Here is a 27,263-nt window from a genome sequence, read left to right as displayed (position 1 = left end):
GGGTGGGAAACTGCATACCTTAGAAGGCTTGAATAGAGGCTATAACTGAAGACCTCTATTATTTGACATTAAGAAATAAACAGGCCATGGGCTGGGAAGGTGGCTCAATGGTAGAGTGTTTGCCTTGCATGCATGAGAACCTAGGTTCAATTCCTCAGCACCACAAAAGCAGAAAAATCCAGAAGTGGTGCTGTGGCTCAAGTGGCAGAGCGCTAGCCTTGAGCTGAAGAGCTGAGGATAGTGCCCAGAGTTCAGGCCCTGAGTTCAGGCCCTATAACTGGAAAAGAGAGAGAGAGGGAGAGAGAGAGAGAGAGAGAGAGAGAGAGAGAGAGAGAGAGAGAGAGAGACAGACAGACAGACAGACAGACAGACAGACAGACAGACAGACAGACAGACAGACAGACAGACAGAGACAGAGAGAGACAGAGAGAGACAGAGAGAGACAGAGAGAGACAGAGAGACAGAGAGACAGAGAGACAGAGACAGAGAGAGACAGAGACAGAGACAGAGACAGAGAGACAGAGACAGAGACAGAGACAGAGAGACAGAGACAGACAGAGACAGAGACAGAGAGAGAGAGAGAGGGAGGGAGGGAGGGAGGGAAGGAAGGAAGGAAGGAAGGAAGGAAGGAAGGAAGGAAGGAAGGAAGGAAGGAAGGGAGGGAGGGAGGGAGGGAGGGAGGGACCAATCACTTCGTTTCTCCTTTCTTCCTACTAGATGACAGCTCATCTCCTTCAGTTTCATTATCCCAAAGACAAATAGACATTGTGATCAGACAATCAGGACACCACATTCACATTAACTGCACATAAATCCTGGTACTTTCGGTATAATGAGGTGCCAGATCAGTAGCTGCTATAGTTTGGAACTGAAATGTCTCTGAAAGGAGACTGCATCCAGGACCCCAGTTCAAGCCCTAGGACTGGTCCGCACCCCCACAAAAAAGTTTGACCATTTCGCCTAAACAAAGCATAAATAAAACCAAAGCACATATTCTAATTTAAAAGGGGAAAAGTAAAATCGACAGGAACTTATTGTGGCAAATCAGAGTAGGTGAGTAGGTATTTTACCTGGTGAACTCCAGGACATTGAGTAATTCGTATCGTTCTTCCTGCCCCAGCTATGAAGGAATGAAACATAAGATTATACAGCGTTGGAAATAACTCTAGCTTCTTAGAATAATTACTGGTCATGAAATTTTATTATAACAATGTCAACATACATAAAATTGCAGGCTAATAGAAACAGTCAAAAACAAGAGAAAGAAAACCATGGGCCCGGATATGTGAGAGGAGTGAGACTTTCTAACAGGCAGTAGATCCAGTGTGAATATACCGAGAAGGTATGGAAGATACTTAGTCACGGTAACAAAACAGTGCAGTGAAAAAAAGCAGAGGACTTATCTTTAGGTATTGAAGGAAAAATAATGTACATTTAGGAAATAATTTTCTGTTAGAAAACACAGAAAGAAAAATAATAGCTGGGCAGTGATAACTCATGAGCATATTCCTAGCTATGCAGGAGGCTAAGATCTGAGGGTCGAAGTTCAAAGCCAGCCTGTATAGACAAATCTGAGAGACTGTCATCTCCAAATGTCCAGCAAAAAGCTGGAAGTGGAGGTGTGGATCAAGTGGTAGAGCACCAGCCTTGAATGAAAATGTAATCGAGTCTAAGATCATGAGTTCAAGCCCAAGTACTGGTACAAAAAAAAATAAGTACTGAATATAAAGATGTTTAGCTAAGAATATTGATAAGAAAACTGGTATGAATGTCATAGAAATAACAATATTTTTTAAGAGATAATAAATGTTCAATTAGATCTCTGATATAAAGTTCAATGAAAACTGAACTGTTTGAAAAAGGCACTATCTTTGCAAAAATCACCCTGATGAAGATATGAAGCATTTCTTCATCCATCCATCCATCCATCCATCCATCCATCCATCCATCCATCCATCCATCCATCCATCCACCCACCCATCCATCCATCTATCCATCCATCCATCCAGAAATTCCCTTGTGCAGCTGCCCAATCAATCTCTTCTCTGCCTTGAGGCAACCTCAGCTCTAAATTCTATCACCATTAATCACTTCTGCCTGATGTCAAGCTGCATATAAATGAAATTAAAAATGCACTCTTTTGTGTATGGCTTCTTTTTTTCTTCAACATCATGTTTTTGAGATTCATTCACACTGCTGAATCAGTAAGTCATTCCATTTCCTTCCCTTTGTAGAAATATATCACAATGTGATTTTTTCATTCTCCTAGTGATAAGCATTTGGTTTGTCTCCAGTTTTTGGCTACTGTATATAAAGCTGCTAGGAATATTCCATTGCAAGTCTTTTGGTGGATAGATGGGAACTTTAATCTGTCCGATGTAATTGTCCTATAGTGGTAGGGTCAGGTGTAAGGTTGCCATTATTAGAAAACTTTGAAAAATGTTTTAGGAAAGGATTGTACCATGCATGTTACACATTTACTCCCATATATAATGGCTTCACTGGTTCCACATTCTCTTTGGCATTCAGTATTATCAATATTTTTCACTATGGCCTTCTAGGTGGGCATGTAGAGAATGTCCGTATGGTTCTGCATTTCCTTTCTGAGTAATAAAGTTTCATCACAAGCCTCCTAACCTCTCAGCTGTGATCTTTTGTGGCATCTCTGTGCAAGCCTGCTGCTTGAAACACAACTTGAGGTGAGATGTATAAATGCTTAAGGAAACAGATAGAGGAAGAGAATGTGGCGACTGCTTGTGGGGACAGAATTGGGGGGTGGGGCTTCTATTTTATTAGGATCCTTAAGTTAACAGCCTTTTGTTGGAAGCTCTGCACATGTATCACTTGGTTTAATAAGGAACTTAAATTATGCGTAACTTACTGAATCGATGATGACCGAATCAGGTGTTCTTCCAGTGAAGACGAAGTTCAGCTGCTTGGCGGCTCTGACCAGTGCTCCCTCATCTGTTTCAGGAGAGCAGGATGGAAGGAAGTCCGAGAGACAGGAGAGACAGAGAAATACACGCATGTGAGCATGGAATACAATTTTCATCAAAAGTCTTTCCATTCTGGCACCTGCTAGTAAAATCTTTTTAAACTACACAAATGCCAAAGGAATGAGAGAACAATCTTTTTTTTTTTTCTTTTGATAATGCTGGGGGTTGGGGGGGAGGAGGGAGTTGAAGAGGTGGGGAGAGAAGAGATGATAGGGAAAACAAAGGAGGAGGTAGCAATGCTCCATAGGAAATGTACTCATGACCTTACTCGTGTAGCTGTAACCCCTCTGTACACTACTTTCACAATAAAAAAAAAATTAAAAATGCTAGGGGCTGCACTCAGGGCCTTGTACATGTTAAGCAAATGCTGCACCACAGCCAGACATCCCCAAACTTTGAAAGAAAACAGTCTGAAGTCTCTGAGACACATATAGACCCTGGCATCCTGTTTCTGACTAGTAAGCTTCACTGTTAGTCATGTACCCAATTAGAGGGTTGGGATTTAGCTAAGTGGAAGGGCTACCAGTTGCAAGACCCTGAGTTCAGTCCTCAGCACCTAAAAAGAATAATACCCCTTAGTGTAGAAAATTCTCTAGAAACTTCTCTCCAAATGAATAGCACAAAATAGTCTTAAGTTGTATCTTTTCTTCCTATAAAGTTGAATGCAGAAAAGCTAATACTAGTCATTGAAGATTGCTTAAAATGGATATTTCATTATATATGAACTACTTTCATTATTGCCCTAAAGCCTTTTCATTATCAAGAAAGGGTGTGGGGATAAGAAAACACATAGGAACAAATCCAGGGTGCCTGTAATCCTAGCTACTCAGGAAGCTGACAGGATGACAGTTCAAAGCTAGCCCTAGCAGGAAAGTCCGTGACACTCTTATTTTCCATTAACAACCCAAAAAGTCATAAGTGGAGCTGTGGCTATCTTTGAGTTCAAAAGCTCACGGACAATATCCAGACTATGAATCATAACCCTGTGACTGACACTGGAGGAAAAAAAGACCCCCAAAACAAAAAAAAACCAAAAATCAGAAAACAAACCTTATATGCATAGATTCTATGCTAACCAGATGAAATGTGAAATTTTCTTTGTAGGAGTTCAGTATGTTGTACAAGTCAGACACTGGCTTACACAGTCAAAGTAAAGTGCTTTCCTTTCCAAGTGTACACCCTTCTCCCTAACAGGTTCAGTTATCAAACTGGTTTTTACCTAATCATATTTTGAAAATGAAACCTACATGTTAACTACTGATATTTCAATTTATAAATATTTTATGCAATCTCTTAAGTGTATAAAACTTTACTCAACTAAATAGAAAACAAGCACCCTGGGGCTAGGAAGGTGGCTCAGTGGTAGAGCACTTGCCTTGCATGCCTGAGGCCCTGGGTTCAATTCCTCAGCACCACATAAGCAAAAAGAAAAAAAAAAGCCAGAAGTGGTTCTGTGGCTCAAGTGGTAGAGTACTAGCCTTGAGCTGAAGAGCTGAGGGACAGCGCCCAGGCCCAGAGTGCAGGCCCCACGACTGGAACCCCCCCCCAAAAAAAGAAAACAAGCACCCTGTTATTATTCTTAAAAGAGGAAAGGAAAAGTCAGTGTTCTAAAATCATTATTTCTAGGTACACAGATCTTCCCATTCTATCTGCTTCTGTGAAAAAGGTACTTATAACTAGTATAAACTTATTTAAAAAGGAGGAAATTAGGATGATATATTCATTCACACCAAAAAGGACCTGTATCTTGTTATACATTTTAACATGTATCCTGAAAGGTGAGATTTTTCTCATTAGAAATTAAAAAAAGACAATTTTGTTTTATAACCTTTTCATATTAAATACATATTTTGAAATCTACATTTCCTGAACTATTTTCCACACAGAAGTACTGCATTGGCTGTTTCATTTGTACCTGGAGATGCTGCTTGATAGATGATCTTTTCACCCTCTCGTTCTGGTACTGCTGTGTGGCAGATTGCCATCATGGTAAGAAATTCACATATGATAGGTGCGGTTGGCTGTGAGAAAGAAACACAAAAATTTTAATCCTTTTCAGTTAACCACTTTAACACCACTCTGATAGTTATATTACTTCATATCTCGCTCTTAAGAATGCAGCTTGGGCTGGGTGCTGGTAGCTGATGCCTGAGGAAGAGATCTGAGGATCATGGTTTGAAGCCAACCCTGGGTAGGAAAGTCCATGAGACTCTTATCTCCAAGTAACCATGAAAGAATGAGTCAAAGTGGAGCTATGGCTTAGCTGGTAGAGTACTAACCTTGAGCTCAAAAGCAGTGCTCAGGCCCTGAGTTCTAGCCACAGCACCAGCACACACACAAAATCTTGGAATGTGAGATTAGTTGTAGTGAGCCAACATGTATTATGAACAAAGTATATTTCCACCCAAATTACTATAACTTGTACTTCTTCATTCACCTTCCAGATGAGTAGGGTGGGGCAATGCTCAAAGTTGAACTCAGAGCCTCACACTTGCTAGGCAGGTGCTCTTATCTCCTGAACCAAACCTCTAGCCCTTTTTTCTCTGTTTATTTATGAGATAGGGTCTCACTTTTTGCCCAGGCTGGCTTGTACTGTGATTCTTCTATTTATGCTTTTTGACATAGTTAGGATGGAAGGCATATACCATTACATCGAACTTTTGCTTTTGAGATGAACTTTTTTTTTTTTTTTTAACCTGGCTGGTTCTCAAACAGTAATTTTCCTGATTTCTGCTTCCAGAGGAGCTAGGATCCCAGGCATGAGTCACAGGTGCCTAGCTTACCTTCTGAACATTTATACAACTAGAACTAGTCAACTAGAGCTAGTACAGTGGGAAATGATGATGAATCCTATCCTTTGTGGATAGGAGAGAAATTCTAAAATGGCCACTTGCATGGTTATAATTTCAGATAGGAATTAAGTCTCAGGTATCTGATCTCATTTTTTGGGGGGAATGATAACAGGATTTCTTTGTAATGCTCTGCCCGCCTATCTCTAAAAATGGTAACCTGAACCTGCTGCATGTTTAACTAAAAGAAGAACAGGGGAGGATTCCTGTATAATGAACTCTTTTGCCTTAAGACTGGAAAAGCAGCTCCTTTAAGGAGCTAAGAGTTCATAGAAGAAAAAAAGCCAGATATTTAAAATTAAACAGCTTCCTGTCCAACTTCTGATGAAAAGGAATGTCTTTCAAATTATACTAAAAAAATAAAAACCAACAAACATAGGTTGAGTAAAAAATAAAAACAAAAAATAAATAAAATGAATGGAAAGGTCAATCAGAAGATTGGGAGACTGTTCTATCTAAGAGATGGTTCCAGCCATGGGCAGCTTAGACTCCTGGGGAGATAGAACATGAGTAAACTCAAGTGTGATTTATTTACTGAGTGTTAAGGATTCTAAAGAGAATATGGGAAAATCACAAGAGGTGTCTCGGGGAGTCTAATGATCCTTGAGACAAACACGTATTCATGTGGCTGACATTTTAGCACCACAGAGAATTGAGAGCAGCAAGGAATGGCCTACAACTGGAAAGGTTCTGAAGAAGGAGAAAATGAAGTGTGTTTGAGAAAAATCAAAGAAGGCCAGTGTGGTCTCAGGAGGCAGAGGTGAAATGGAACTCAGGTGGAGAGAGTAGAGACCAGGTTGGGGGTCTGATCACCAAACTCTGAGCAGGAAGAGGGAGGCAGAGTGATCTTGTACAGGGCAGGTAAGGGACTGGACTCTCATTGTATCATTCTGTCCACCATTTGCAACAACAACTGGAGAGGAGTGAAAAAGGCAAACCAGGAGACTGATTAGGAGGCTAAGGCTGAAATCCACACCGGGACTGCTGTGGTCTAGACAAAGGGAAAAAATGTTGAGAATGAATTATAGCAGACACTTGACACTTGTCAGTAATGACAAGGGCTTGGTGGCTCATAGGAGATCTGGACAGTGGAGAAAAAGAGAGACTAAGGATAGGCCTTAAATTCTTAGAAGGAGTAATTGGACACGTAATGGCATACTTTACTGAAACTGAGGACACAAGTGAGAAGAGCTGTATTAGGGTGAGGTTTTTGTGGATCCTGAAGCTATATTTTGTTGATGATCCAAGGGATATGGCCCTACTTAGGGGCAATAAGTCCATTTGTGGCTAGAATGAAAACTGTTGGGTAATGATTATGATATCTAAGTTTTGAAATACCGAGCTTGAGTGGTATTGAGGAACTGTTTAAATTCCAGAATACTTGGTACTTTAATCTCATGGAGTAAAGAATTATTGGTGACTACATAAGGATATGTTCACATTGGATGCAGACATCTTCAGTTGTTGTTACAGATTTTGCACTAGTTTAGGATATTGCCAAGTAACTCATACACACACACACACACACACACACACACACACACACACACACACGATTGCTAACAACATTGCTTCTTACGAATTGGCTCCGTAATTACTTAAAATTAAGCTCTATGAAAAGCGAGTGTACTGATTAATGATAATACTAAAACTACATTTTCAACTACCACAAATGCATGTCAGCCATGTGAAAAGGATTTAGCAATAATGGGCTTTTGGTAATTATTTAAATGATCCTGAGAAAATAAATATCTAAACATGGAAGAGAGTTGAGAAACATCCGTTTCCATCCATTAATGAAGAAAATGGTTTTCTGTCACTTACATGATTATTTTGGAGGTTTTCCAGCAATGACGAATCACTGAATGTCTTTTCATCTGCAGTCTGTGGGCTCTGCCTGCAGGGGAAGAATAAAGCAAACCTGCTTCATTTCTACCATGCCAACAATCTCATATCAAGCAAATCATTATGCCTGCATGCCTTTGACGAATCAAATATAACTCAGCCTGAATTTCTAAATAAGGATATCATGGCTGTTTCATAAGACACGTTGAAGCATTCTAAAATGTGTGTGTGTGTGTGTGTGTGTGTGAGAGAGAGAGAGAGAGAGAGAGAGAGAGAGAGAGAGAGAGAGAGAGAGAGAGAGAGAGAGAGAGAGAGAGAGAGAGCACCTGTACTGGGGCTTGAACTCAAACCCTCTTATTCTCTTTGGCTTTTCTTTGTTCACAACTGTTGTTTTATAACATGAGCCACACCTCCAGATGCAGCTTTTTTGTAGATTAATTGGAAATAAGAGACTCTTGGCTTTCTGTCTAGACTGGTTTCAAACCATGTTCTCAGCCTCCTGAATAGCTAGGATTATAGTGTGAGCTATTCATACCTGGCTGGTATTTTTTTAATATAACAAAATTTCTGTAACACCTAGAAGTAAATTTCTTCAATTTCCGTATTTTCATTTTTTTGAATTCTGATGAATGAAGTTAGCATAAAATATTAATCCTTTTACTTTAGCCTAAATGACTTGTTATATTAGTGATAAATACTTCATCTTTACTATATGACATACAAAAACATGAGTAAGCTGTTAACATATTGTATCAATATCTGTCCCTGACAAATACCTGCACAAATATTTATAAGCATATCACATCTCTGTATTTTTAGCGTTGTTGCTGCCTTCAGATTATTAGATGCACTGTATTGGTATTTCCTTTATAATCTAGCTATTATTAGATTCAGGGTGATATATTTGTGAGATTTAAAGGAAAAGGAAGAGAAACATATAAGTGGGAATGCCAAAACAAAAGGCATTTTTGTAATGTACAGTGAAAATATATACATAAACTTCTGTGCATAGGAGGAAAAAATTTCTGAATTCATCAAGGAAAAAATAATATCACCAAAAATAATTACAATCCAGAATGCTCCTGCGTTATATAGAGTATTATCAGGCTTATGTGTCAGCTAGCAAGACCATCATATTTTAAAACCAGAAGCTTGAAAGAAAGAATAGCTGAAGAAAATAGTGGATGAAGGAACAGAACACACACAGCACCTTCAATGAGATACATTTCTCCCCCCAAACCAATGGAGTAAACTTAGAATGTTTATAATAAAATTCATCTTGTTTTTTTACATGTAGTAGTCTATTAATTCTCAAAACTATCATTGGTATTATTGGTTTAGTTTTAACACTGGGGGAGGGACCAAGAACTTTTAAATGACGTATCAACACGCAGATAGAAAAATTACCATGCATTTCTCCTACAAATATTATTACATATTAAAAAGTTTATATTGGGGCTTTACAAAAGTTCAATTATTGAGATGTATTTTGGTTCCTATTTATAATTTTCTGCTTTACTTTTTAGGAAACTGAGATGATAAGGAATATTCATATTCCTATCTTCCACAACAAAGTCTATTTCCTTTCCAAAGAATTACAGAATATGTTTAATTCATCTCACCAATTATTCTTTTATTTTTGTAAATTCCAGTTGCTACCACTAATGTAACTTACAAATAAATGTATAATTCACTTAGATGCATGTATTTATAATTAACATATATATCCCTTTCTCTATTCTTTGATAAAGGCTTTTACTTCATATTCAAACCCCAGTACCACCCCCCCCAGCCAGGGTAGAAATTATTATTTTTGGGGGGGGGTACGGTCGTGGGGCCTGAACTCTGGGCCTGGGCGCTGTCCCTCAACTCTTCAGCTCAAGGCTAGCGCTCTACCACTTGAGCCACAGCGCCACTTCCAGCTTTTTTCTTTTTGCTTATGTGGTGCTGAGGAGTAGAACCCAGGGCCTCAGGCATGCAAGGCAAGCGCTCTACCACCACTGAGCCACCTTCCCAGCCCCCAGGGTAGAAATTAAAGGTAACTTTTAAGATGTCAAAATTCAAGGTCTCTATTGTTTCATGTATCTTTTAGTAGTTTTAAACACATGCTTATAGCAAGGCCATTCTCTGATGTGAAATGTTGAAAAATCAGTATGTCAGTACAATCTGGCAGATACTAAAAGAGACAGCCTGTTCCTAGCATCAAGTCACATCAGAAGGGGTATCTGTGTCTGCTTTTGCATTTAGCCACAGGCTGCAGCTGAGGTGGGTCCTGTACTAGGCAGGTGTGTACTGGGACAGGTGCGTGCAGTGCTCCTGGCTAGACTTGAAGACAACTGTGCTCTCCTCAGTTACTTCTCCAACCTTGTTGTAAGGTCTAAGTCAAAGCTGCAGGGCCACTCTGGGTAAAGGGTGCATGATGGGAAGGGTCAAAGGACACAGTCTTCTGGGAAGAATCTTGAGGCCAACCTCAAGATTCCCTTCTGTGCACCCAGGCTGCTCCGACTCATAGCCATGGCTGCTCCCCTGGTCCAGTTGCTGATTTCTGCAGTGAGAACTAACTATATTTCCAGAATTATGTGCTCAGTGCATGGCTACATGAAGGGAGGAAGTGTAGCCTGAGACCTGTGTGGCTTTGCGGGGTGACTTTCAGTCCTTGGCACAGGGCATCTTTGCAGGGACTACCTCAAGTGCAAGTCTGCCACTTGGCTCCACAGCCTCGACCTGTCGCCCTTTTCTGGCCCCTTTTGCCCTTTGGCAAGTTATTCACTAGACTGTCAATCTTGGCTTTCTTTGTGGCCCTCAACTTGCTATTGGCATTCTTCATACAGAATGAGGAAAGCTTGTTTCTTTTCTTCTTCTGATAATTCCAATGTGGGCAGGCAAAAGCCATGATGTCTTCTAGACCCTGTGTATACCAGGTACCTGCTCCTAACTGACTCTGGGAGAGCATATTTTCTCCTGCCCACTGCCGTACCTGGGTGTGTCAGGTGAACCTTCTTCTGGGTAATAACTGGTGGGAATTTAAAGCACATGCTTGAATTTCTCTTTTGAGACACCGATAGCGACAATTGGACAGAGGGATCTCCAGCCGCTGAGTTTAGTAAAGAGCTGTGCCATGCTCTGAGGCTGACCCATGCAAAAACATCTTCCTGAACACTGCCATTCACAGACCTGGTTGGTCAGACTCACAGTGCAACACTTGAATATACATATGACTTTGTGAGGTCAGCTGTCTAGATGAGATCACAGTCACCACAAAGCACACCAGTCCTCCTAGTCAGTGCTGAGACTCCTCCGTGGTGTTTACTAGCGCTTGTTGTCAGCAGGGCATGTGCAACTTTATGAATGGGATGAGGTTTCCCCAAGTGATGGAGTGCAGCCCGACCCCAGTCAATACCCTCTATAACCGAAGGACTATGGCCCCTTCCCCCAACCTGGGGAATCTCTATGGTGCTATGGGGGCGGGGGGGGGTCCTCTGGCCCTAGAAATCCAGCCCTGTTGACCCCATGATCTAACAACTTATGATTTTCAATGGTATCATTGATTCCAAATCAGAATTCCTGGCTGGGAAATTTAACTTTTTTGCCATGCGTCTTGGCCTTCAGAGTTAAATCCAAGAATGTACACTAGTGTTTAAATGCAATAATATTCTTTGCTAGACACTGGTTTTGAGCAAAGTAATGAGACCTGGCTTTCTGTGTGACTCAAAGTGTTTCTGAAGGCAATTACAAACGAGGCAATCCAAAAACATTCTCTGAAAGGCTGCATCACTGGATAAATAAATTACCCGCCAGGGGGACTGCTTTGAAGACAAATGCTAATTTAGATGTGTTAGATCTCATTATTGTATGGTCACACCCGGAAAAATGTTTTAGTGAAGCTAGCCCTTGCCTCAGAATAAAATACCTTTCACTTCACATATAATTATAGGCCAGAATGAAACAAGAAAATAAATGACTGGAGAACAGAAAATTATACTATCTGAATAATAAAACCACAAATGACTAAGCACAGGACATTTTTAAAAGTAATCTTTCTGGAGAGACACCACCATTATCATTTACTTAAAAAATTGCCAGAAGGTATACTAGGGAACTATATTAGACAGTTAATCAAACCCTAAATTATATGTTATGTGGGATATGCTTCAAAAGAATCATGGGGGAAAGACAAAGATGCACTGAAATTCGGCTTATTGAAGCTAGCAATGGCATACTTCCTCTTTACTGTTTATGCTTAAGATTTTCCACAAGAAACGTTAAGGAAAGAGAAAAATTGTTAAGGAAACAGTGCTAGAAAAATAAGCATTTCTTTTGGCTACATGGAGGTTGAAAAAGACTGTTTCTCTTTATACTCTAAATATTGCTTTTATCAATGTAGAGAGTAAGGGGTCTTTAATAGAAAGAAATTTATCTGTGAGGTTATTTGCTAGCTGATAGTTATTAGTGATGATATGAAAAATACAATTTTGGAGTAAGCAGCAGCTGGTTATGACATAATTTTATCTCTGCAAATTGTAAATATATTAATTGTAAATATATTAAATATATTAATATTTAACAGCAGAAATACAGTCACCATCTGACTACTTTTAATGTCAACAAAATCTGTTTGATAATGTACTACATGTTTGCCTTTAAAACTGACAGCCTGGGAGCTGTCTCTGAGCTTTTTTTTTTTTCTCATAGCTAGCACTCTACCACTTGAGACACAGCTCTACTTCTGGCTATTTGGTGTTGAATTGCTCTGTCTGGCTTTGAACTGCAATCCTCAGATCTCAGCATCCTGAATAGCTAGGATTATAGGGGTGAGCCATCATAACTTGACACTTTTGTAGTGAATACTAATTCAGGTACAGCCGTAAAATACATACAGCTCACAGGCTTTACATTTAGAATCCAAGGAGACTCATGCTGAAAGTTGAAGCTATGGAGTAGCTGGCCTGGAGTACATGTTCAGAGCTGTAGTTGTGATTTACAGAGTCACTGTACTCCTGATGCCCAGGAGCATAAAATGCATCTGGATGCCTGGAACATGCCTGGAACAGGATTCGACCAGGATTACACCTGATGACTTTGCTTTCCTTTGCATAAAAACCAACTGGATGAGATTGGGCAAATGCCAGATGCATGAATGTGAAAAACTGTGGGTCCTTCTGTTCTCTATATTATCTTCGAGTCAGTCAAAATTTTACCTCTATATTTGTACTTGTTCAATAATACCAGAAACTTACTGAAATACATTTAAGATTGAGAATGCTAAAGGAAATCACTAGAAAAAGAGAATGATTTTTGAAGGTGCAAGACTATCTTGTGCTCTAAAAGCAGGTACTCGTAACATTCCAAAATCCATACAATGTAATATAACCAGCTTATACTTTATGCCTGGGCTAGACCAAATTTTAACTCTGGATTCTGTGTTTGCAGCTTTTATTCTCTGTGGACAAATTACTTACCAGAGTCTACCTAAATTTTATCAACTTTAAAATGACCCTGGCATAAATGGACATGTTAAAATGGAATACTTTTGTACAATTAATTGAGGCCCACAAAAAGTGCTATGGTATGAAGAGTGAAATCAAGTAGAGGTGGTACTCTGTGGGCTTACTATGTCTAAACACTCTTCTAAGCATTTTAAAAACAGTAGTTAGGGCTGGGAAGTTGGCTCAGTGGTAGAGCGCTTGCCTTGCATGCATGAGGCCCTGGGTTTGATTCCTCAGCACCACATAAGCAAAAAGAAAAAACCCGGAAGTGGTGCTGTGGCTCAAATGGTAGAGCGCTAGCTTTGAGCTGAAGAGCTTAGGGACAGCGCCCAGGGCCAGAGTTCAGGCCCCACGACCGGACCCCCCCCCCAAAAAAAAAAAAACAGTAGTTATTTGATCTTCAAAATTCCCTAATGATGTAAGTACTACCCTTATCCATATTCTCCCTGTTGAGTTAATAATAGAGGACCCCTCCAAAGTGGGGTCTGAGGTCAACATTCACATGACTCAGGACCAAATAGAAACTCAAGTAATGATTGTTCCTTCATCTTTTCAGGTCTACAGGTAGTAATTGCATAGGTGGAAAATACAAGTATATAAAAATAAAGCTTTTGGAAGTGGAACTATGGCTTAAGAGGTAGAGTACCAGCCTTGAGCAAAAAAGTTAAAGGACATCAACCAGGCCCTGAATTCGACCCCCCCCCCCCCAGTACTGGCACAAAAAACCAACAACAATACAAAAACATAACAAAAACCAAATGTCAGATTTAAGAATGTGCAAAATTCTTATTAAAGAGGCAGAAAAGTTTTTATTTTAGAATATTTACTTTTTAATAATTAATATCTAAGTTTATATATAATGGCAAGTAGAAATATATCAACAAGTTATAAAATTCTGGCCCTCTTTTATTTGGAGTTACATCGTTTAGAATATTAAAATTTCTAAAAGGGTGTTGTATTTATTTTTAAAATCTTAATTAACCTAGATAAAATAACATCCTCTCTTTCCAACAGCGATTAAAGTTATGAAACATCTGGACATGTCCATTACCCTAGGCAGGAGACATACTCATGCAGCCTGCAGTGGTCTAGCTTAGGAAATGATCTATTTTGTATGAAGTAATGTATCACAGTAACTGGGAGAATAGGAACAACTGTAGTCTTCATTTTGCAAACACAGAACTCTCTACTGAAAATAGGATATCTTAATGTCATTTTTTCACATTTCTACCTAATTTTAAGTAAAATACTAATCTTAAATAGAGTGAAAGTGATTTCTTTCTTTCTTGGAGAAAATATACATCAATGACACTACTGAACAGTACTTAGAATCAATAGAAACATGCTGCCATAGAGAAGCAATAAATAATACGGGATACAAATAGCCTTGGATTTACAAAAGTTGAACTTAAAACTTACCCATCATAAATCAAGGAGCATCTTGAGTCAAATTTTAACTACATCATCAAAGGGACTTGTGTAATGTTAAACTTGAATTATACACAGCTAAACATGCTGTTTATGTATTTAAATTTTACTAAAAATTATAGTTGCTTGTAAGATATCCAAATGCATGACATTAACCATGAGCACAAAATAACACATCAGTTGTCATATGAATCAAGCAAATGCCTCCCTCAGTAATGATATGAATTATAAGGTTTACTGAAGAAGTTCTGTTAAATCTTTGCTTTAATTTATTGAAGTAACTAAACGTCATTAATTTGGATTTATTAAATGACTACATGAAATAATATCACTTAACTTCATTAAAAATATTCACGTTTTAGCCTCTGAAGAGACTTTGTAGGACGAGAACTATAAAAGGAAATTTCCCTGACTAGGCCATGTGTCAAGCAGTCTGTTCTGTAGCTGCAGAGAGCCACGGGGGCAGAAGGGGGCAGTGCTGAGCTACAAAAAAAATGTAACATAAAACCAGTTTTGTATTAAATGTTTAGACAGGCTATTGAATATGAAATCAAGGATACTCAACAGATTTCAATAAATAATCTACATCAGAGCATCATCACCCAATCTGCTAAGCAATGCTTCTTTCAAAAGTAGTGTAATTTGTCTAACAAAACAGGAAGACACAAACTGTTTAAAGACATCCATGGGACAGAAGCGTCCACACAGCTTACCAGTCATCAGGAGAGCACACATAATCCTCAGGTTCAGGGACATGGCTTCAGAAAGCAAGAAGCAAAAGACAGAGAGAAAGAGAAAAAGAGGGAAAAGTAATCACAGAAAAGTTGGGAGAAACAAACAAAAAAAGACCATGAATCAGGGTAGTACTGAAAGGTGGGTTTCTGAAAAAGTAAAGAAATGAACTTTTAGTTGGGTCTAAAAGAATGACAGTTAGTACTGTAAGTAGAACGTGAAGGATTATGGTAATTATGTTATATGACATTATCCAGCTCATAACTGGAGACCAATTTGCCTTTCAGTCAGTACAAAATTCACTAATTTTTATGCACAGAATTCAAGATTCAATAATAAACTTAGTAACTTAAATTTGCACTAAAGCCAATGGAAACTAAACACATGTGTCTTATAACCAGAGTAAAATGTTTTAATCAAAGCCAATATGCTAATACCTAAGGAACAATCACACCAATAAAACTTGCCAATAAATACATTTTTAAGAAGGAACTTGAGCAACCATGAAACAATAATTCCTTTAAAAGATACATAAAAATAAAGGTTAATTGCATGTCTGTGATTAAATAAAGCCACATCTTAAAAGGTTAACTGGTATACAAAAATGTTCACTTAAATGTCAATTCACTCATTAATCCATTCTCTATCTCAAACAAAAATGTGCTCCTCAACACTTTAAATTTATCCACTACTTCATTAGATATATTTCATGTCAAGCAGACAGTCGTTCATGTCAGAGCAAATTTGTTTTATTAATCTTTTCTTTCATTATTTAGGATCACTCATAATCTTTTAAAATAACTTATTAGACGTCAGTTGAATTTTTAAAGATGCAGTCCTGAGTACAAATGAAAGGTCACCATTCTGAAGAATATAGAATAAATTTTGCTAAAAAAAAAATACCCCCAAAACCCTCATGTAATCCTTCTATTCCCTAAATGTCCATCCCCTCATTTTTCACTCTTTTTCTTCTTTTCATCTTTTTCATTCTACCTTGCCCTGGCATGAACCTTACTCTCCAGGGTCACTTCCCCTAGATCCAACACATGAATTACCTCCAGGGCAGTATCCACTCTAGCGCTCTGCTCACTGGGAAAGAAAGGGTCCCTTTAACTCACCATTCTCTCTGTGTATGCCAAGGAGGAGGGAGGGATAACCAAGACAACTGTGGGCTGCACTCCCAGCAAAGAGGTTGGCCTTGCTGCTAAGCACCATGGAAACAGGCTGCAGCATAGTGCAGACCAGGGTCACTTCTGATCAACCTCGAGATTGGGTCCTAGGACTGTGGTCCTGAGAGCTTATCCTGATGGCAAACCCTGTGCCAATCATCTTCCAAGTTGCACTGGGATTGGGGCCCTAGCTTTTGATCTCTTAGAAGGGTGATGAGCAGAGATGGGGAGCAGGTGATGGGCAAATCTGCCTTTGATCCAGCAGCCCTGCTGTGTCCATGTGCCTTTGAACATGCCAGTCCTGTCCAGTCTGCCCAGTAAGATCTCCACTTAAATCAAATTCATTCTTAAATCTCAACTCAAACATCACTATCTCACTACCTCTCCTAGACCTTCCTGATTAGATTTGCCTTACAGGGACCCCTGTACTACTTTAGGATTTTGTCTTTGTATGATTACTTAACATCTCTAAATCTCTCAATTAGACTGTGAACTTTATGATATAGTAGGAACCAGGTGAACTTTGGTTAGTTACTAAATCTCCCTCAAAGAAGGAGTCTGATAGCATCTGTTGAGGTCTGCATGTAAATAAGTAAGTAAATACTCTGTCTTAGTTATTATAGACTGCAGTCTTGGTGAGCAATAAAATCAATGGTTAGCCATCATCTACTTGTGGGGCAAAGAATTATGATAATCACAAGGTTTCTTCTTAGCTATAGAGAAGGTATACATTTCTAAACAAAATACTGTTAGCATTATGACCACCTTTGGTCCTCAGCTCCACCCATACCTGAGCTCCTCCCTGCCCAAGAATTCTGGCCCTACAGCTGACCACTCCCTCTCTCTACACAGACTGACCTGAACACTCACTTCTCTCACTTCCCTCCCTCCCCCCCACTACCTATATAGGGAAAGGTGCCATGTGCTCCCTCTTGGGGGAAATATGGCCCCTCTAATAAACCTTGTAATAATCTTTGTCCTCTGCCTGCCTGCCTCTGTGAGGTCCCCTGGGATGGATGTGAAGGATTCCTTTCATATACCATGCTCACACACACACACACACACACACACACACACACACACACACACACACACATATATTAATTTAATATATATACATACATATATATGTATGTATATATATTAAACTTGTTTTTCTGAAAAGGAAAATATATATAATTTGTTTTCACACCAATTAAAAAAATCCTAGGTTGGTTTTCTTAGAAGGTTTTCTTAGCGTCAGAGACCATTAAAGTCTTAAGTTGTTGGCAAATAATAGTGTGGAGGGAAAATGTCCTACAATCCTCATAGTATCAAAAGTCTCAGCCACTGAATATTAAATTTCTTATCTATTGCTGAGATGAAAATACCTGTGATAAAACCTGCAATTTTACATGAGGAGATTTGCTGGAATTTGACACTTCCATAAATGCTCAACAGTAGGATTTCTCAATTGTAATATGTTAAGCTTACATATGAAAGATATTCACACTTCACTGCCAACTATGCCACAAAAAAGAGCTAATCAAATAATCCAACAGGTTTAATCATAGGTATGCCTGTCACAAAGTTGAGCCCTATATATTAAATACACATTAACCACTGTTATGGGACCACTAGGGACGGGTTTAGATTCCTATAATTGCTGAGTACCCATTAAAAAAATATCCCTGCAGAGAGCTGGCTAACAGTAATCATTCTCCTTTGTACTTCAATTGTGGATGGAGTCTGGCTACAATCAGGCAACAGGCTGTGTGCTCTGATGTATAAGCATGTAGTCAGAAGACAACCATGCTTCCTCCAAAGCCTGTACCATTAACAATCCTCTATAATGCTAACAAACTGTCCATCACAATATGGGACAGGGAATATTTATTAAAAACAGTATCAGGGGGCTGGGAAGATGGTTCAGTGATAGAATGCTTGTCTTGCATGCATGAGGCCCTGGGTTCGATTCCTTAGCACCACATAAGCAGAAAAGGCCAGAAGTGACGCTGTGGCTCAAGCGGTAGAGTGCTAGCCTTGAGATGAGGGACAGTGCCAAGGTCCCATGACCAACAGAAAAAAAAAACAACAACAGTATCAGGATTATGCTTGACTAAAACAAATAATACATGAATATGGGAAGTCAGTTAACAACTCATTTAACTGAATATAGCTTCTAGCATTCTTGAAAACATGACAATACTCTAAGATGAGACATTTCAATACTCAATTAAATTTTGTAAACAAAAGGATTTTTTTGCAAACATGATAGAACTTTGTATCTGGATAAGGATCTTAAAGACAATCTGGTCTGTCTCCTTATTAAATTAGAAAGAGTCAGGAATATCTGCAAAGGAATAGTCTAGGTTCACATGATGAATTGAGCCATTAGAACTTGTGCCTGTGACTGCACCAAGTAAAAGTTATTTGTTAAGAAAAGTTATTTCCAAAAAAAATTTAATCTACAATGAGAGGTTGCTCAAAGCTACTTCTTCTAGCTCTTAATAATAACATCACCAACACAACAGAAGAAGACTGCTTCCTAAACCTGCCTAATAGGAGTAGCTTTTTAGCTGAAAACCTGATAAAAGAAAAATGAGGCAAGATCCCATTTTACCAAAAAGAAATGTACTCTTTACTTGACTTATGTAAGTGTAATCCCTCTCTACATCACCTTTATAATATCAATAAAACTTCTTTTTTCCAAAAAAGATAGCACTTTAGATTTCTGATTATTTCAGTCAATAATCACTAACTTGAAGAACTTCCTTATTGACTTAAAAGCTGGACAAAGTACAAGAAGGATATCAGCTTTTAAGCAGGTTGTTGTAGAAATGATATTCAGGAATGGGTTTACAATGTGTGCAAAAACCATCACCATCCATCTGATAACTAATGTATATTATACAGTGCAGAAGCCTGCCCCCTCCTTCATAAGTCTCAGCCTAGTACCTGTGTTACCTGGGTACCTGGCACACCTGGAGGCAGGACCTCCCCCTACGCTGAGGTCACATCCTGCCCCCAGTCATGCCTCTCATTGGACTGTGGGAGGGACGCTCAGAAGTCACATCCGAATCTGGCATGGCCACACCTTCCCCCCCACTTGGCCATACCTGGCCATACCTTCCCTCTATTCCTCCCCTAGGTAAGACCTTTGGTCATGCATTTCTACTATGCATGGTTGAGCAGCAATTCAGAATAAAACTTCTCTTTTTGCCTGGATACTATGTGGCATTCACCTCTGGGTTACCTAATTAAACCTAACAGTGCCTAACAACAGACATTAACAGCCTAGTACTCCTCATCTTCCCAATTTAAGTGATTCACATCAGTAAGGCCATTTTTTTTTTCTCCCATAAAACACAATCTTTAGTCAATCTTTTACCATTTGTATTCATCTTTTAAAAAATTATTATCTTTGAGTAGTTGTACAAAGGAATTGCTATTTTATAAAGCAGTTTATGAATAAAGATGCCTTTTTATTTATTTAGTTTACTGGTCCTGGGGCTTGAATTGTTGCCCTGGGCACTGTCTCTGAGCTTTTGTGTTCAAGGCTAGTGTTCTACCAGTTGAGCTATACAACTGCCGTGCCAGCTCTTTTGGAAATTTTTAATGGAGATAAAGAGTCTCATGGACTTTCCTCTCCAGGTTGGCTTATAACTGTGATCCTCAGATATCAGCTTCCTGACTAGCTACAATTATAGGTGTGAGCCACTGGTGCCTGGCTTCAGCTGAAGTGAGGAAATCAATGATTTGATTTCATGTACCTAAGAGCAGTTGGGCCGGATGAAGTGAGAAACTGAGTGACAGACATCCAGGCACCAGGTGCCAGGAGCTGTTGTTCACATAGCCATTCTGGTCCTATCGAGGAGATGGGGGCTGTCTACCAAGCTCCCAGGCCTAGAGGCGAGACAAGCCATCGTTTGAATAGCAGATACCTGGTGCAATGGGTAGAGCCAGAAGGGTCCTGCTTTGGGGAATACGTGGTATTGTTTAGCCCCAGGGGAGTCCTGCTCCTTGTACTGGGTCCTGTGTAAGTCTCCACCCAACATGTGGCCTTTGTCTTTAAAAGCTTGGTACAAGCTTGGTTTGGGGCTGCAGGTCTTTGTAATTGGCTGCCTGCACACCACTAGCACTCCAAAAATCTGACCTCTCAAAATGTGGCTTCTCTATTTTTCGTGACTGGATTTATATATCTGATTTAAGGTATAATTACTGTGCAACAGAACACAATATATCTTGATCAGTCACCCCTTTCTACATCCTCATCTATCCCTCCCCTATCTACACCTTACCTTACATTTCTTAATTTTGTAGGACTTACATTGGATTCTTTTTTTGGGGGGGGGGGCCTGGTCGTGGGGCCTGAACTCTGGGCCTGGGCGCTGTCCCTCAGCTCTTCAGCTCAAGGCTAGCGCTCTACCACCTGAGCTTTTTTCTTTTTGTTTATGTGGTGCTGAGGAATCGAACCCAGTGCCTCAGGCATGCAAGGCAAGCGCTCTACCACTGAGCCACATTCCCAGCCCCATTACATTGGATTCTTGACTGCATTCTTCTCTTCCCTTTCATTCATCTACCCTTTTCCCCTTGACCCCACACCACTCGTTTGAATTATCTGCCTCCTAGTGTTTTATTTTGTTGAGCTTTTATTTTGCCTTTCTAAGGAATTACACAATTTGAGAGCTCCCTCAAATCAACCATATTTCAGTCAAAACATTTGTATACACTTACATACCATCCAACATATTTACTTATTTTTAAGCTAAATCTGAAGTAAGGAGGTCAGGTCTGGCCAGCACCATATTGGCCACATGGTAAATGGCAGGGTCTGGCATCTTGTCTTCATGCTGGGAGAAGGAAATGTCTCTACCCATCACCAGGTGATGGGTGTGCTGTGAACCAGGGAGGCAGGGGCAGGCACTTGGCTGATAGGTTACTGTCAGTCCAGTGCCAGGGACTGGGAACTTCCTGTGGACCTGCTCACTGCTTGGACCAGCACAGGCATGATTATACCATGACACGTGTGTCTCAGTGATCATGTCCCGTCTCCTGTCTTGTCTCCGGCCTTCATAGCATCCCAGTTCAGCTCTCCATAGGAGCTGAAATGATTTGTTAGTATTGGTTTTGTTTTGTTTTCTTTCTCTCTAGCTTGTTTCCTAGCTATGTTACGTGTATTTGAGGGCTGCAGGCCTCTGTAACAACTGGCTGCCGGAAGTATAATAAAGACTTCAATATTCTAAGCTTCCAAAATGTGGCTTCTGGAATAATTGCACCTTACAACAAATCTAGCTTCCACAAATACGGGAAAACATTCATCCTTTGTCTCACTTGGCCTGCCTTAATTCCCATAACAATTTTTTTCCAGATCTTTCCATTTCATCACAATTTTAACTTGCTGTGACTGAAAGGAGGAGAATCAGGAGAAAAAAAAATCATTGAAAAGGTAGCCACTAGAGAAATGACAGCATTTTAATTCAAAAACCAATCAAGTTCTAAATGCATCTTTTTCCTTCATTGAAGCTGTACTTTTGACTTCCATGCCCAGGGAAATGTATTTGTTCTTCATTACTGGGCCGGGCCCCCTGCAGACCTTCCACAACTTTAAACACTGAAAAAACCATTTGGCCCACACCCTCCCTAGTTCATGTCATCCCCAGTGCAAACAATACCAAACATATACAGAGCAGCTGCTTTCTAGAACAAAAAAGGTTAAACTAAACCTTCTTGTAATATGAATTCCCAAATGTACCATGTTAGTGGCACTAATTAACTGTGTATATCATATGCTAATTAGAAGGGAACAAAACTTACCCATAAGCAATGCCTGCTATGGTGCATTTCTTAAACTGCATTACATTGCATGTCAGGGTGCCAGTTTTGTCAGAAAATATGTATTTAACCTAAAAATGGTTAAAATTTCCTCATTAGTATCATTTCATAAACCTTGTAGAAGGGGAAAGCATCCTTATATTTTTGTTAAAATACTTTATTGTTATTATAAAGGCGATGTATAGAGGGTTACAGTTACATGAGTCAGGTACAGAGTACATTTTTTTTTTTGGACAATGTCACCCCTCCCCTCACTCTCTCCCAGTTGTTCCCTCCCATCCTTACCCATAAGTTGCACAGTTCATTTTCAACATAGTGTCTAGTGACTACCATTGCTGCATTTATTCACCCCCTTTGTCACTATATTTCTGTGCCCCTTCCATACCCTTCCAAAGATAAACAAACTAGACAAAATGAAAAGGGAACAAAAGAAAACAACAAAACAACAACAACAAAAAAACCCTCTTGTTTCCATTTCCTAGAGTTTATTTCAATAAATATTTTATGATCAGAGGTTCCTTCTCTAAGAATGTAAATTATACTTTTTAATCAATGCTATTCCATTATTGGGGTACAATGAACATTATCAATTACTTTTTACACATTCATCAAGGAAAATATTCACCTTTTTTAGTATTGCAGCAATAAAATTATTTTATAGAGAAATATTTTATATGATCAGAGGTTCCTTCTCTAAGAGTGTAAATTATACTTTTTAATCAATGCTATTCTATTATTGGGGTACCATGAACATTATCAATTACTTTTTACACATTCATCAAGGAAAATATTCACCTTTTTTAGTACTGCAGCAATAAAATTATTTTATAGAGGAGTACGAAAGTCTACTAAGGTATTAGAAAAACTAGAGAAATATACCTTAGGAGATCTACTCACATTCCTCAATTTAGAATCAGCATGAGCTAATACAATGAACATCAAACAACATCTGAGTTGGTAAGAAAAAGAATAATTCTATCCTAAATGTTCTTTGAATAGTAAGAGCTGGAAAATGGCAAGGGTATCACAAGAATTCTTTTATCAGATAGCATATATAAATGGATTATGAAAATATACATAGTCATGTGCTATATAAGAATGTTTTAGTCAGTGAAGGACTGCATTTATGAGCGTGGTTTTATACGATTATGGTGCCTAGTGACATCACAGCCATTAGTGTGCTGATGTATTTTCTACCACGTCTTAACAATGATAAGATCACCTAACAATGCACTTTTTAGAATGCATCCCTGTCATGTGATATGTAAAGGTTGTACGAATTACAAATCTAAATCCTTGTTTTGGACTGTTGCATCTTGACATTTTCCTTTAATTCAAGCTGAAGGCTTAGAACAACTGTGTTTATAATTCAAAAGCAGCCAATATTTTATATAATACCCTGACCACGTACCAAGGGACATGCTTAGGTTGGTGCAGTGTCTTACCTTCAGGCAAAACCTTCTTTACATAGAGTTTGAAATCTCCAGTTATTAAAAATAAAAATGTTAGTCATGTCCTAACACATGTATATATGCCAAATATTCAAATAATGGAAAACTAAGAGTTGTTAGCACCTCTGACTTTGCCACATTAAGTTAGAAATTACCAAATCTAATTTCTGACTAACTAATAGTAAAAGCTTACCTGGCCAAGTTCCTCATTCAGATTAGATGTTCGAGCCATAGCAGCAGTGTCTGTGGGTTCATAGTGCATGTCAAGATCCTTTAAATAAATAAAGAAATCATTGAATACATCTAAAAATAAGGGACTGGGTAAAATTGGAAAGAAAACAATTAGTATCTTCATTCTACATGTAGACTATATATGTAACTACTACAGGTTCTTATTTCTCTATATCATGTCATTTAATTTCCTTGAATGTTAAAAGGGATGACATTGACCAAGATATACTGTATTCAGAAACTGCTTTGATAAATGGCAACTCCTTTGTACAACGTTTTTTTCCTCTGCTGGGCTTGAACTCAGGGCCTGGGTACTGTCCTTGAGCTTCTTTTGCTCAAGGCTTGCACTCTACCACTTGAGCCACAGCACTACCTGGATTTTTCTGTTTATGTGGTACTGAGGAAGCAAACCCAGGGTTTCATGCATGCTAGGCAAATACTCTACCATTAAGCCACATTCCAAGCCCTGTAAAACTACTTAAAAATAATAAAAGAAAAAAATAATTCAGGATAACTCAATATAGAATGTATCTCAATTAGGGCAAAACAGCATGCCAATTATAGCTTGTCTCTGGAGTCAGGCAATCTAGGTTTACTATCATTCTAACATTTTCAATTTACCATAAGAATTAAGATAACACATGTGAAGTTCTTTCTAGAGTGTCTGTCACATGGTAAATGCTTAATGACGTGAGTTGGAAAAGAGCAACTAAACATTATTCAAATGATTAGGTCTTCAAGTCCCTGAAAAATTATCTAAGACATTCCATCTGGCTATAGTTTCTGGGCCAAGTCTCTTATATTGCATATTTGAAAGGAAAACAAATGTTCCTCTCAAAAGCCAAACCCAAAATTTATATATTTGTTCTTATTTATGGTCCATATGATCCAAGAAAATCACTATTTTTCTATAGTAGAATATTTTGTCAGACATCTTAAGTCTTTTCCTCCCTCCCTAGTTGAAAGCTACAAGCAGATATATTTCTATGCTTATAAATAAAAAATAGCTAATGTGTTATAGACTAATCAGCCCATTTTGTATTAGTTATGCCTAGGCTTGTATAGTACCTTATACTGGAAGCAAAATCTGCTTTATTAGCATTGAAAAGTCTACTTACTAAAAAATGAAAATGTTAGTCATGTACTAACAACTGCACGTGTGACAGCTCAAATTACAGAAAATTAGGAGTTGACAAGTAATGGCTGTAGTTTTCATGTAGCAAATGAGAAGACCAAAATTGAAATAAAAACTCTGTGTCTCATGTACATATTCTGAATTGATTAATATCGGCTTCTTGAATAGACTGCTGAGTTTTATGTGCCATGTTTGCATGAGAGAATTTATCCAAGTGTACCACATTTAGAGAAAAGCATAGAGTAATTACAATAGGAACTAATTTGAAAACCACAAAAGTGAAGACCAACTGAAGATGGGAGGTGTGTCCTTAATGAAAAAAGGATGTGACAGAAGAATAGAATGAGGGTATTATTCAGAAACAAGATTAAAGATCTTCCTCATAGTCCTTTAGGTAGAACCAGGAAGAAAAATCATCAATCTCATTTCCACACAAGGAAGAAACTCCCCTGTGAGAGGGGTTAGGAAAGCCAGTCTTCCATCTGTCAGGGATGTGATAAACCCTGCAGGTTAGAAGGGTGGGTGAAGAAGGACTGACTTCATCCAAAACTAAAATTATAATTAAGTACAATTTCTGAGAACCCAAATGAAAAATTTGAATTGGATGAGTTTGTTGCGTGAACAGCAGTGTGAATTACCTAATCCTTTCTGTGAGAACTCTTCTGTAAGCTTTAAGTGTGTTTGCACACAGGCCATGATTCCTCACCAACACAATCCCTGCATGAAGGAAGGTGTACCTGCAGCTCATTTTAGATTTGCAAATTGCACTTTGATATTTTAGCAGAGAGTTAAGAGACCAACAGTTTAGGGGAACATTTGTCATAAAGGTTACAAAACTAGCCCTCATGACGTGAGAAATTACAAAGGTAACATTGGTTATATTTGTGTATCAATTATTCAGATCTAAAGAGTATAATATGGTTTTTTAAAATTAAAAACATAATCAGAAGAAAAATTGATGCATAGTGTGAAAAAATAAACTAAAAAGGTGATTAAACATGAGAGGCAATGATCATTACCAGTTGCAAACACAGTCCTGTGTGTAGAAGTGATTCATTGTTTACAAAGCTTAATGCTATGAATGCTATGTCAAGAGGTTCCTTCTTCTGTACAACCATTGGGAGATGTAGATAAAGGAGATATTATCACCTGTATGTATGCTAGTGTACCAAAAATAGAGTTTTAAAGAAGTCAAAGGTCATGCAAAGTTTGCTGATGGAGGAAGTTGTAACACCAGAACCACTATCTAGGTGTTTTAATACCCAACTTCCTGTACGATCACGCTGTATCCCAAAATAGGTCTTCTGAAACTCATTTTCTTCAAAATGTCTGTTTATAAACCTGTAAGATTTTGAGTGGAGAGGCTTTGCTAGAATTCTACTAGGTGACATGCCATTATGTAGTTTTAAAACAGCAGGAACAATTAAGATATTTTTATCCTCTGAGATAGCAAAAGACCCTACTATTTAAAAAAGAGAAACTATATGCTTAGATTATAGGCAATAATTTACATTTACCCAATTAATGAAGTATGCCTGAGTAAATTTCACCACTTCTAATGTAACCAACAAGCTGATTGGAATGAGGTTGTTGAAAAGGATAATGAAAGTCAAGAAATTCAGGCCAAAATTATTAGCGCCACCATCTGTTGGAAGAGGTAAGAGAAAAATATGTACAGTTTTATATTTTATTTGCATTGATAAAAGCAGCATAACAAGAACTTTCCAAATTATATAGCACATCTTGATCAATTGGGAAGATTCATAATACTCACAAGTACTTTGTTGAATGGCAACTAGTTTGTACAAATACTTGAATAAAAAAGTTTTCTATTTTTTCTTAATATGTAATTATCAAACCCATTCTTCAAAATAGAACTCTGTTTCTGGTGAGTTCAACCATAGACTGAAAGTATAAAGGAAAACTATGTGCCTGTGCTGAACATGTAGACTTTTTCCCTATGTCATTTCCTTAAATCATACTGTGTAAATAAACAGTACTTATGCATTGTATTAAGTACTTGTGCATTGTATTAAGTCTATTAAGCATTCTAGAGATGATTTAAAGTCTGTGGGAGGATGTGTGTAGGTTATATGCAAGTTATATACCAATTCATAGAAGAGACTT

The 27,263-nt window shown here is 38.5% G+C and overlaps 1 protein-coding gene across 9 annotated transcripts in view; it reads right to left on the bottom strand.

Moving 5' to 3' along the window:
* The window catches only part of Atp8a1 (ATPase phospholipid transporting 8A1), a 224,057-nt gene that overhangs the window by 124,603 nt on the left and 72,191 nt on the right, over nucleotides 1-27,263 (bottom strand). For 6 of the 9 annotated variants that reach the window (XM_070012553.1, XM_070012552.1, XM_070012549.1 and 3 more), the window contains 8 exons: nucleotides 26,654-26,781; nucleotides 23,964-24,041; nucleotides 22,302-22,390; nucleotides 15,318-15,362; nucleotides 7,670-7,742; nucleotides 4,912-5,017; nucleotides 2,882-2,964; nucleotides 1,071-1,120 (listed from right to left, as the gene is read on the bottom strand). In XM_070012553.1, coding sequence (XP_069868654.1) covers nucleotides 1,071-1,120; nucleotides 2,882-2,964; nucleotides 4,912-5,017; nucleotides 7,670-7,742; nucleotides 15,318-15,362; nucleotides 22,302-22,390; nucleotides 23,964-24,041; nucleotides 26,654-26,781 — 652 coding nt within the window. The remainder of the gene's footprint in view (nucleotides 1-1,070; nucleotides 1,121-2,881; nucleotides 2,965-4,911; nucleotides 5,018-7,669; nucleotides 7,743-15,317; nucleotides 15,363-22,301; nucleotides 22,391-23,963; nucleotides 24,042-26,653; nucleotides 26,782-27,263) is intronic. The other 3 variants (XM_070012554.1, XM_070012550.1, XM_070012551.1) reach the window with 1 other exon arrangement.

The sequence above is a fragment of the Dipodomys merriami genome, unplaced genomic scaffold (genome assembly GCF_024711535.1).
Source record: "Dipodomys merriami isolate MVZ:Mamm:240054 unplaced genomic scaffold, mDipMer1.0.p SCAF_9, whole genome shotgun sequence".
NCBI classification, from domain to species: Eukaryota; Metazoa; Chordata; class Mammalia; order Rodentia; family Heteromyidae; genus Dipodomys; species Dipodomys merriami.
This window is presented reverse-complemented; position numbering and strand designations above follow the sequence as displayed.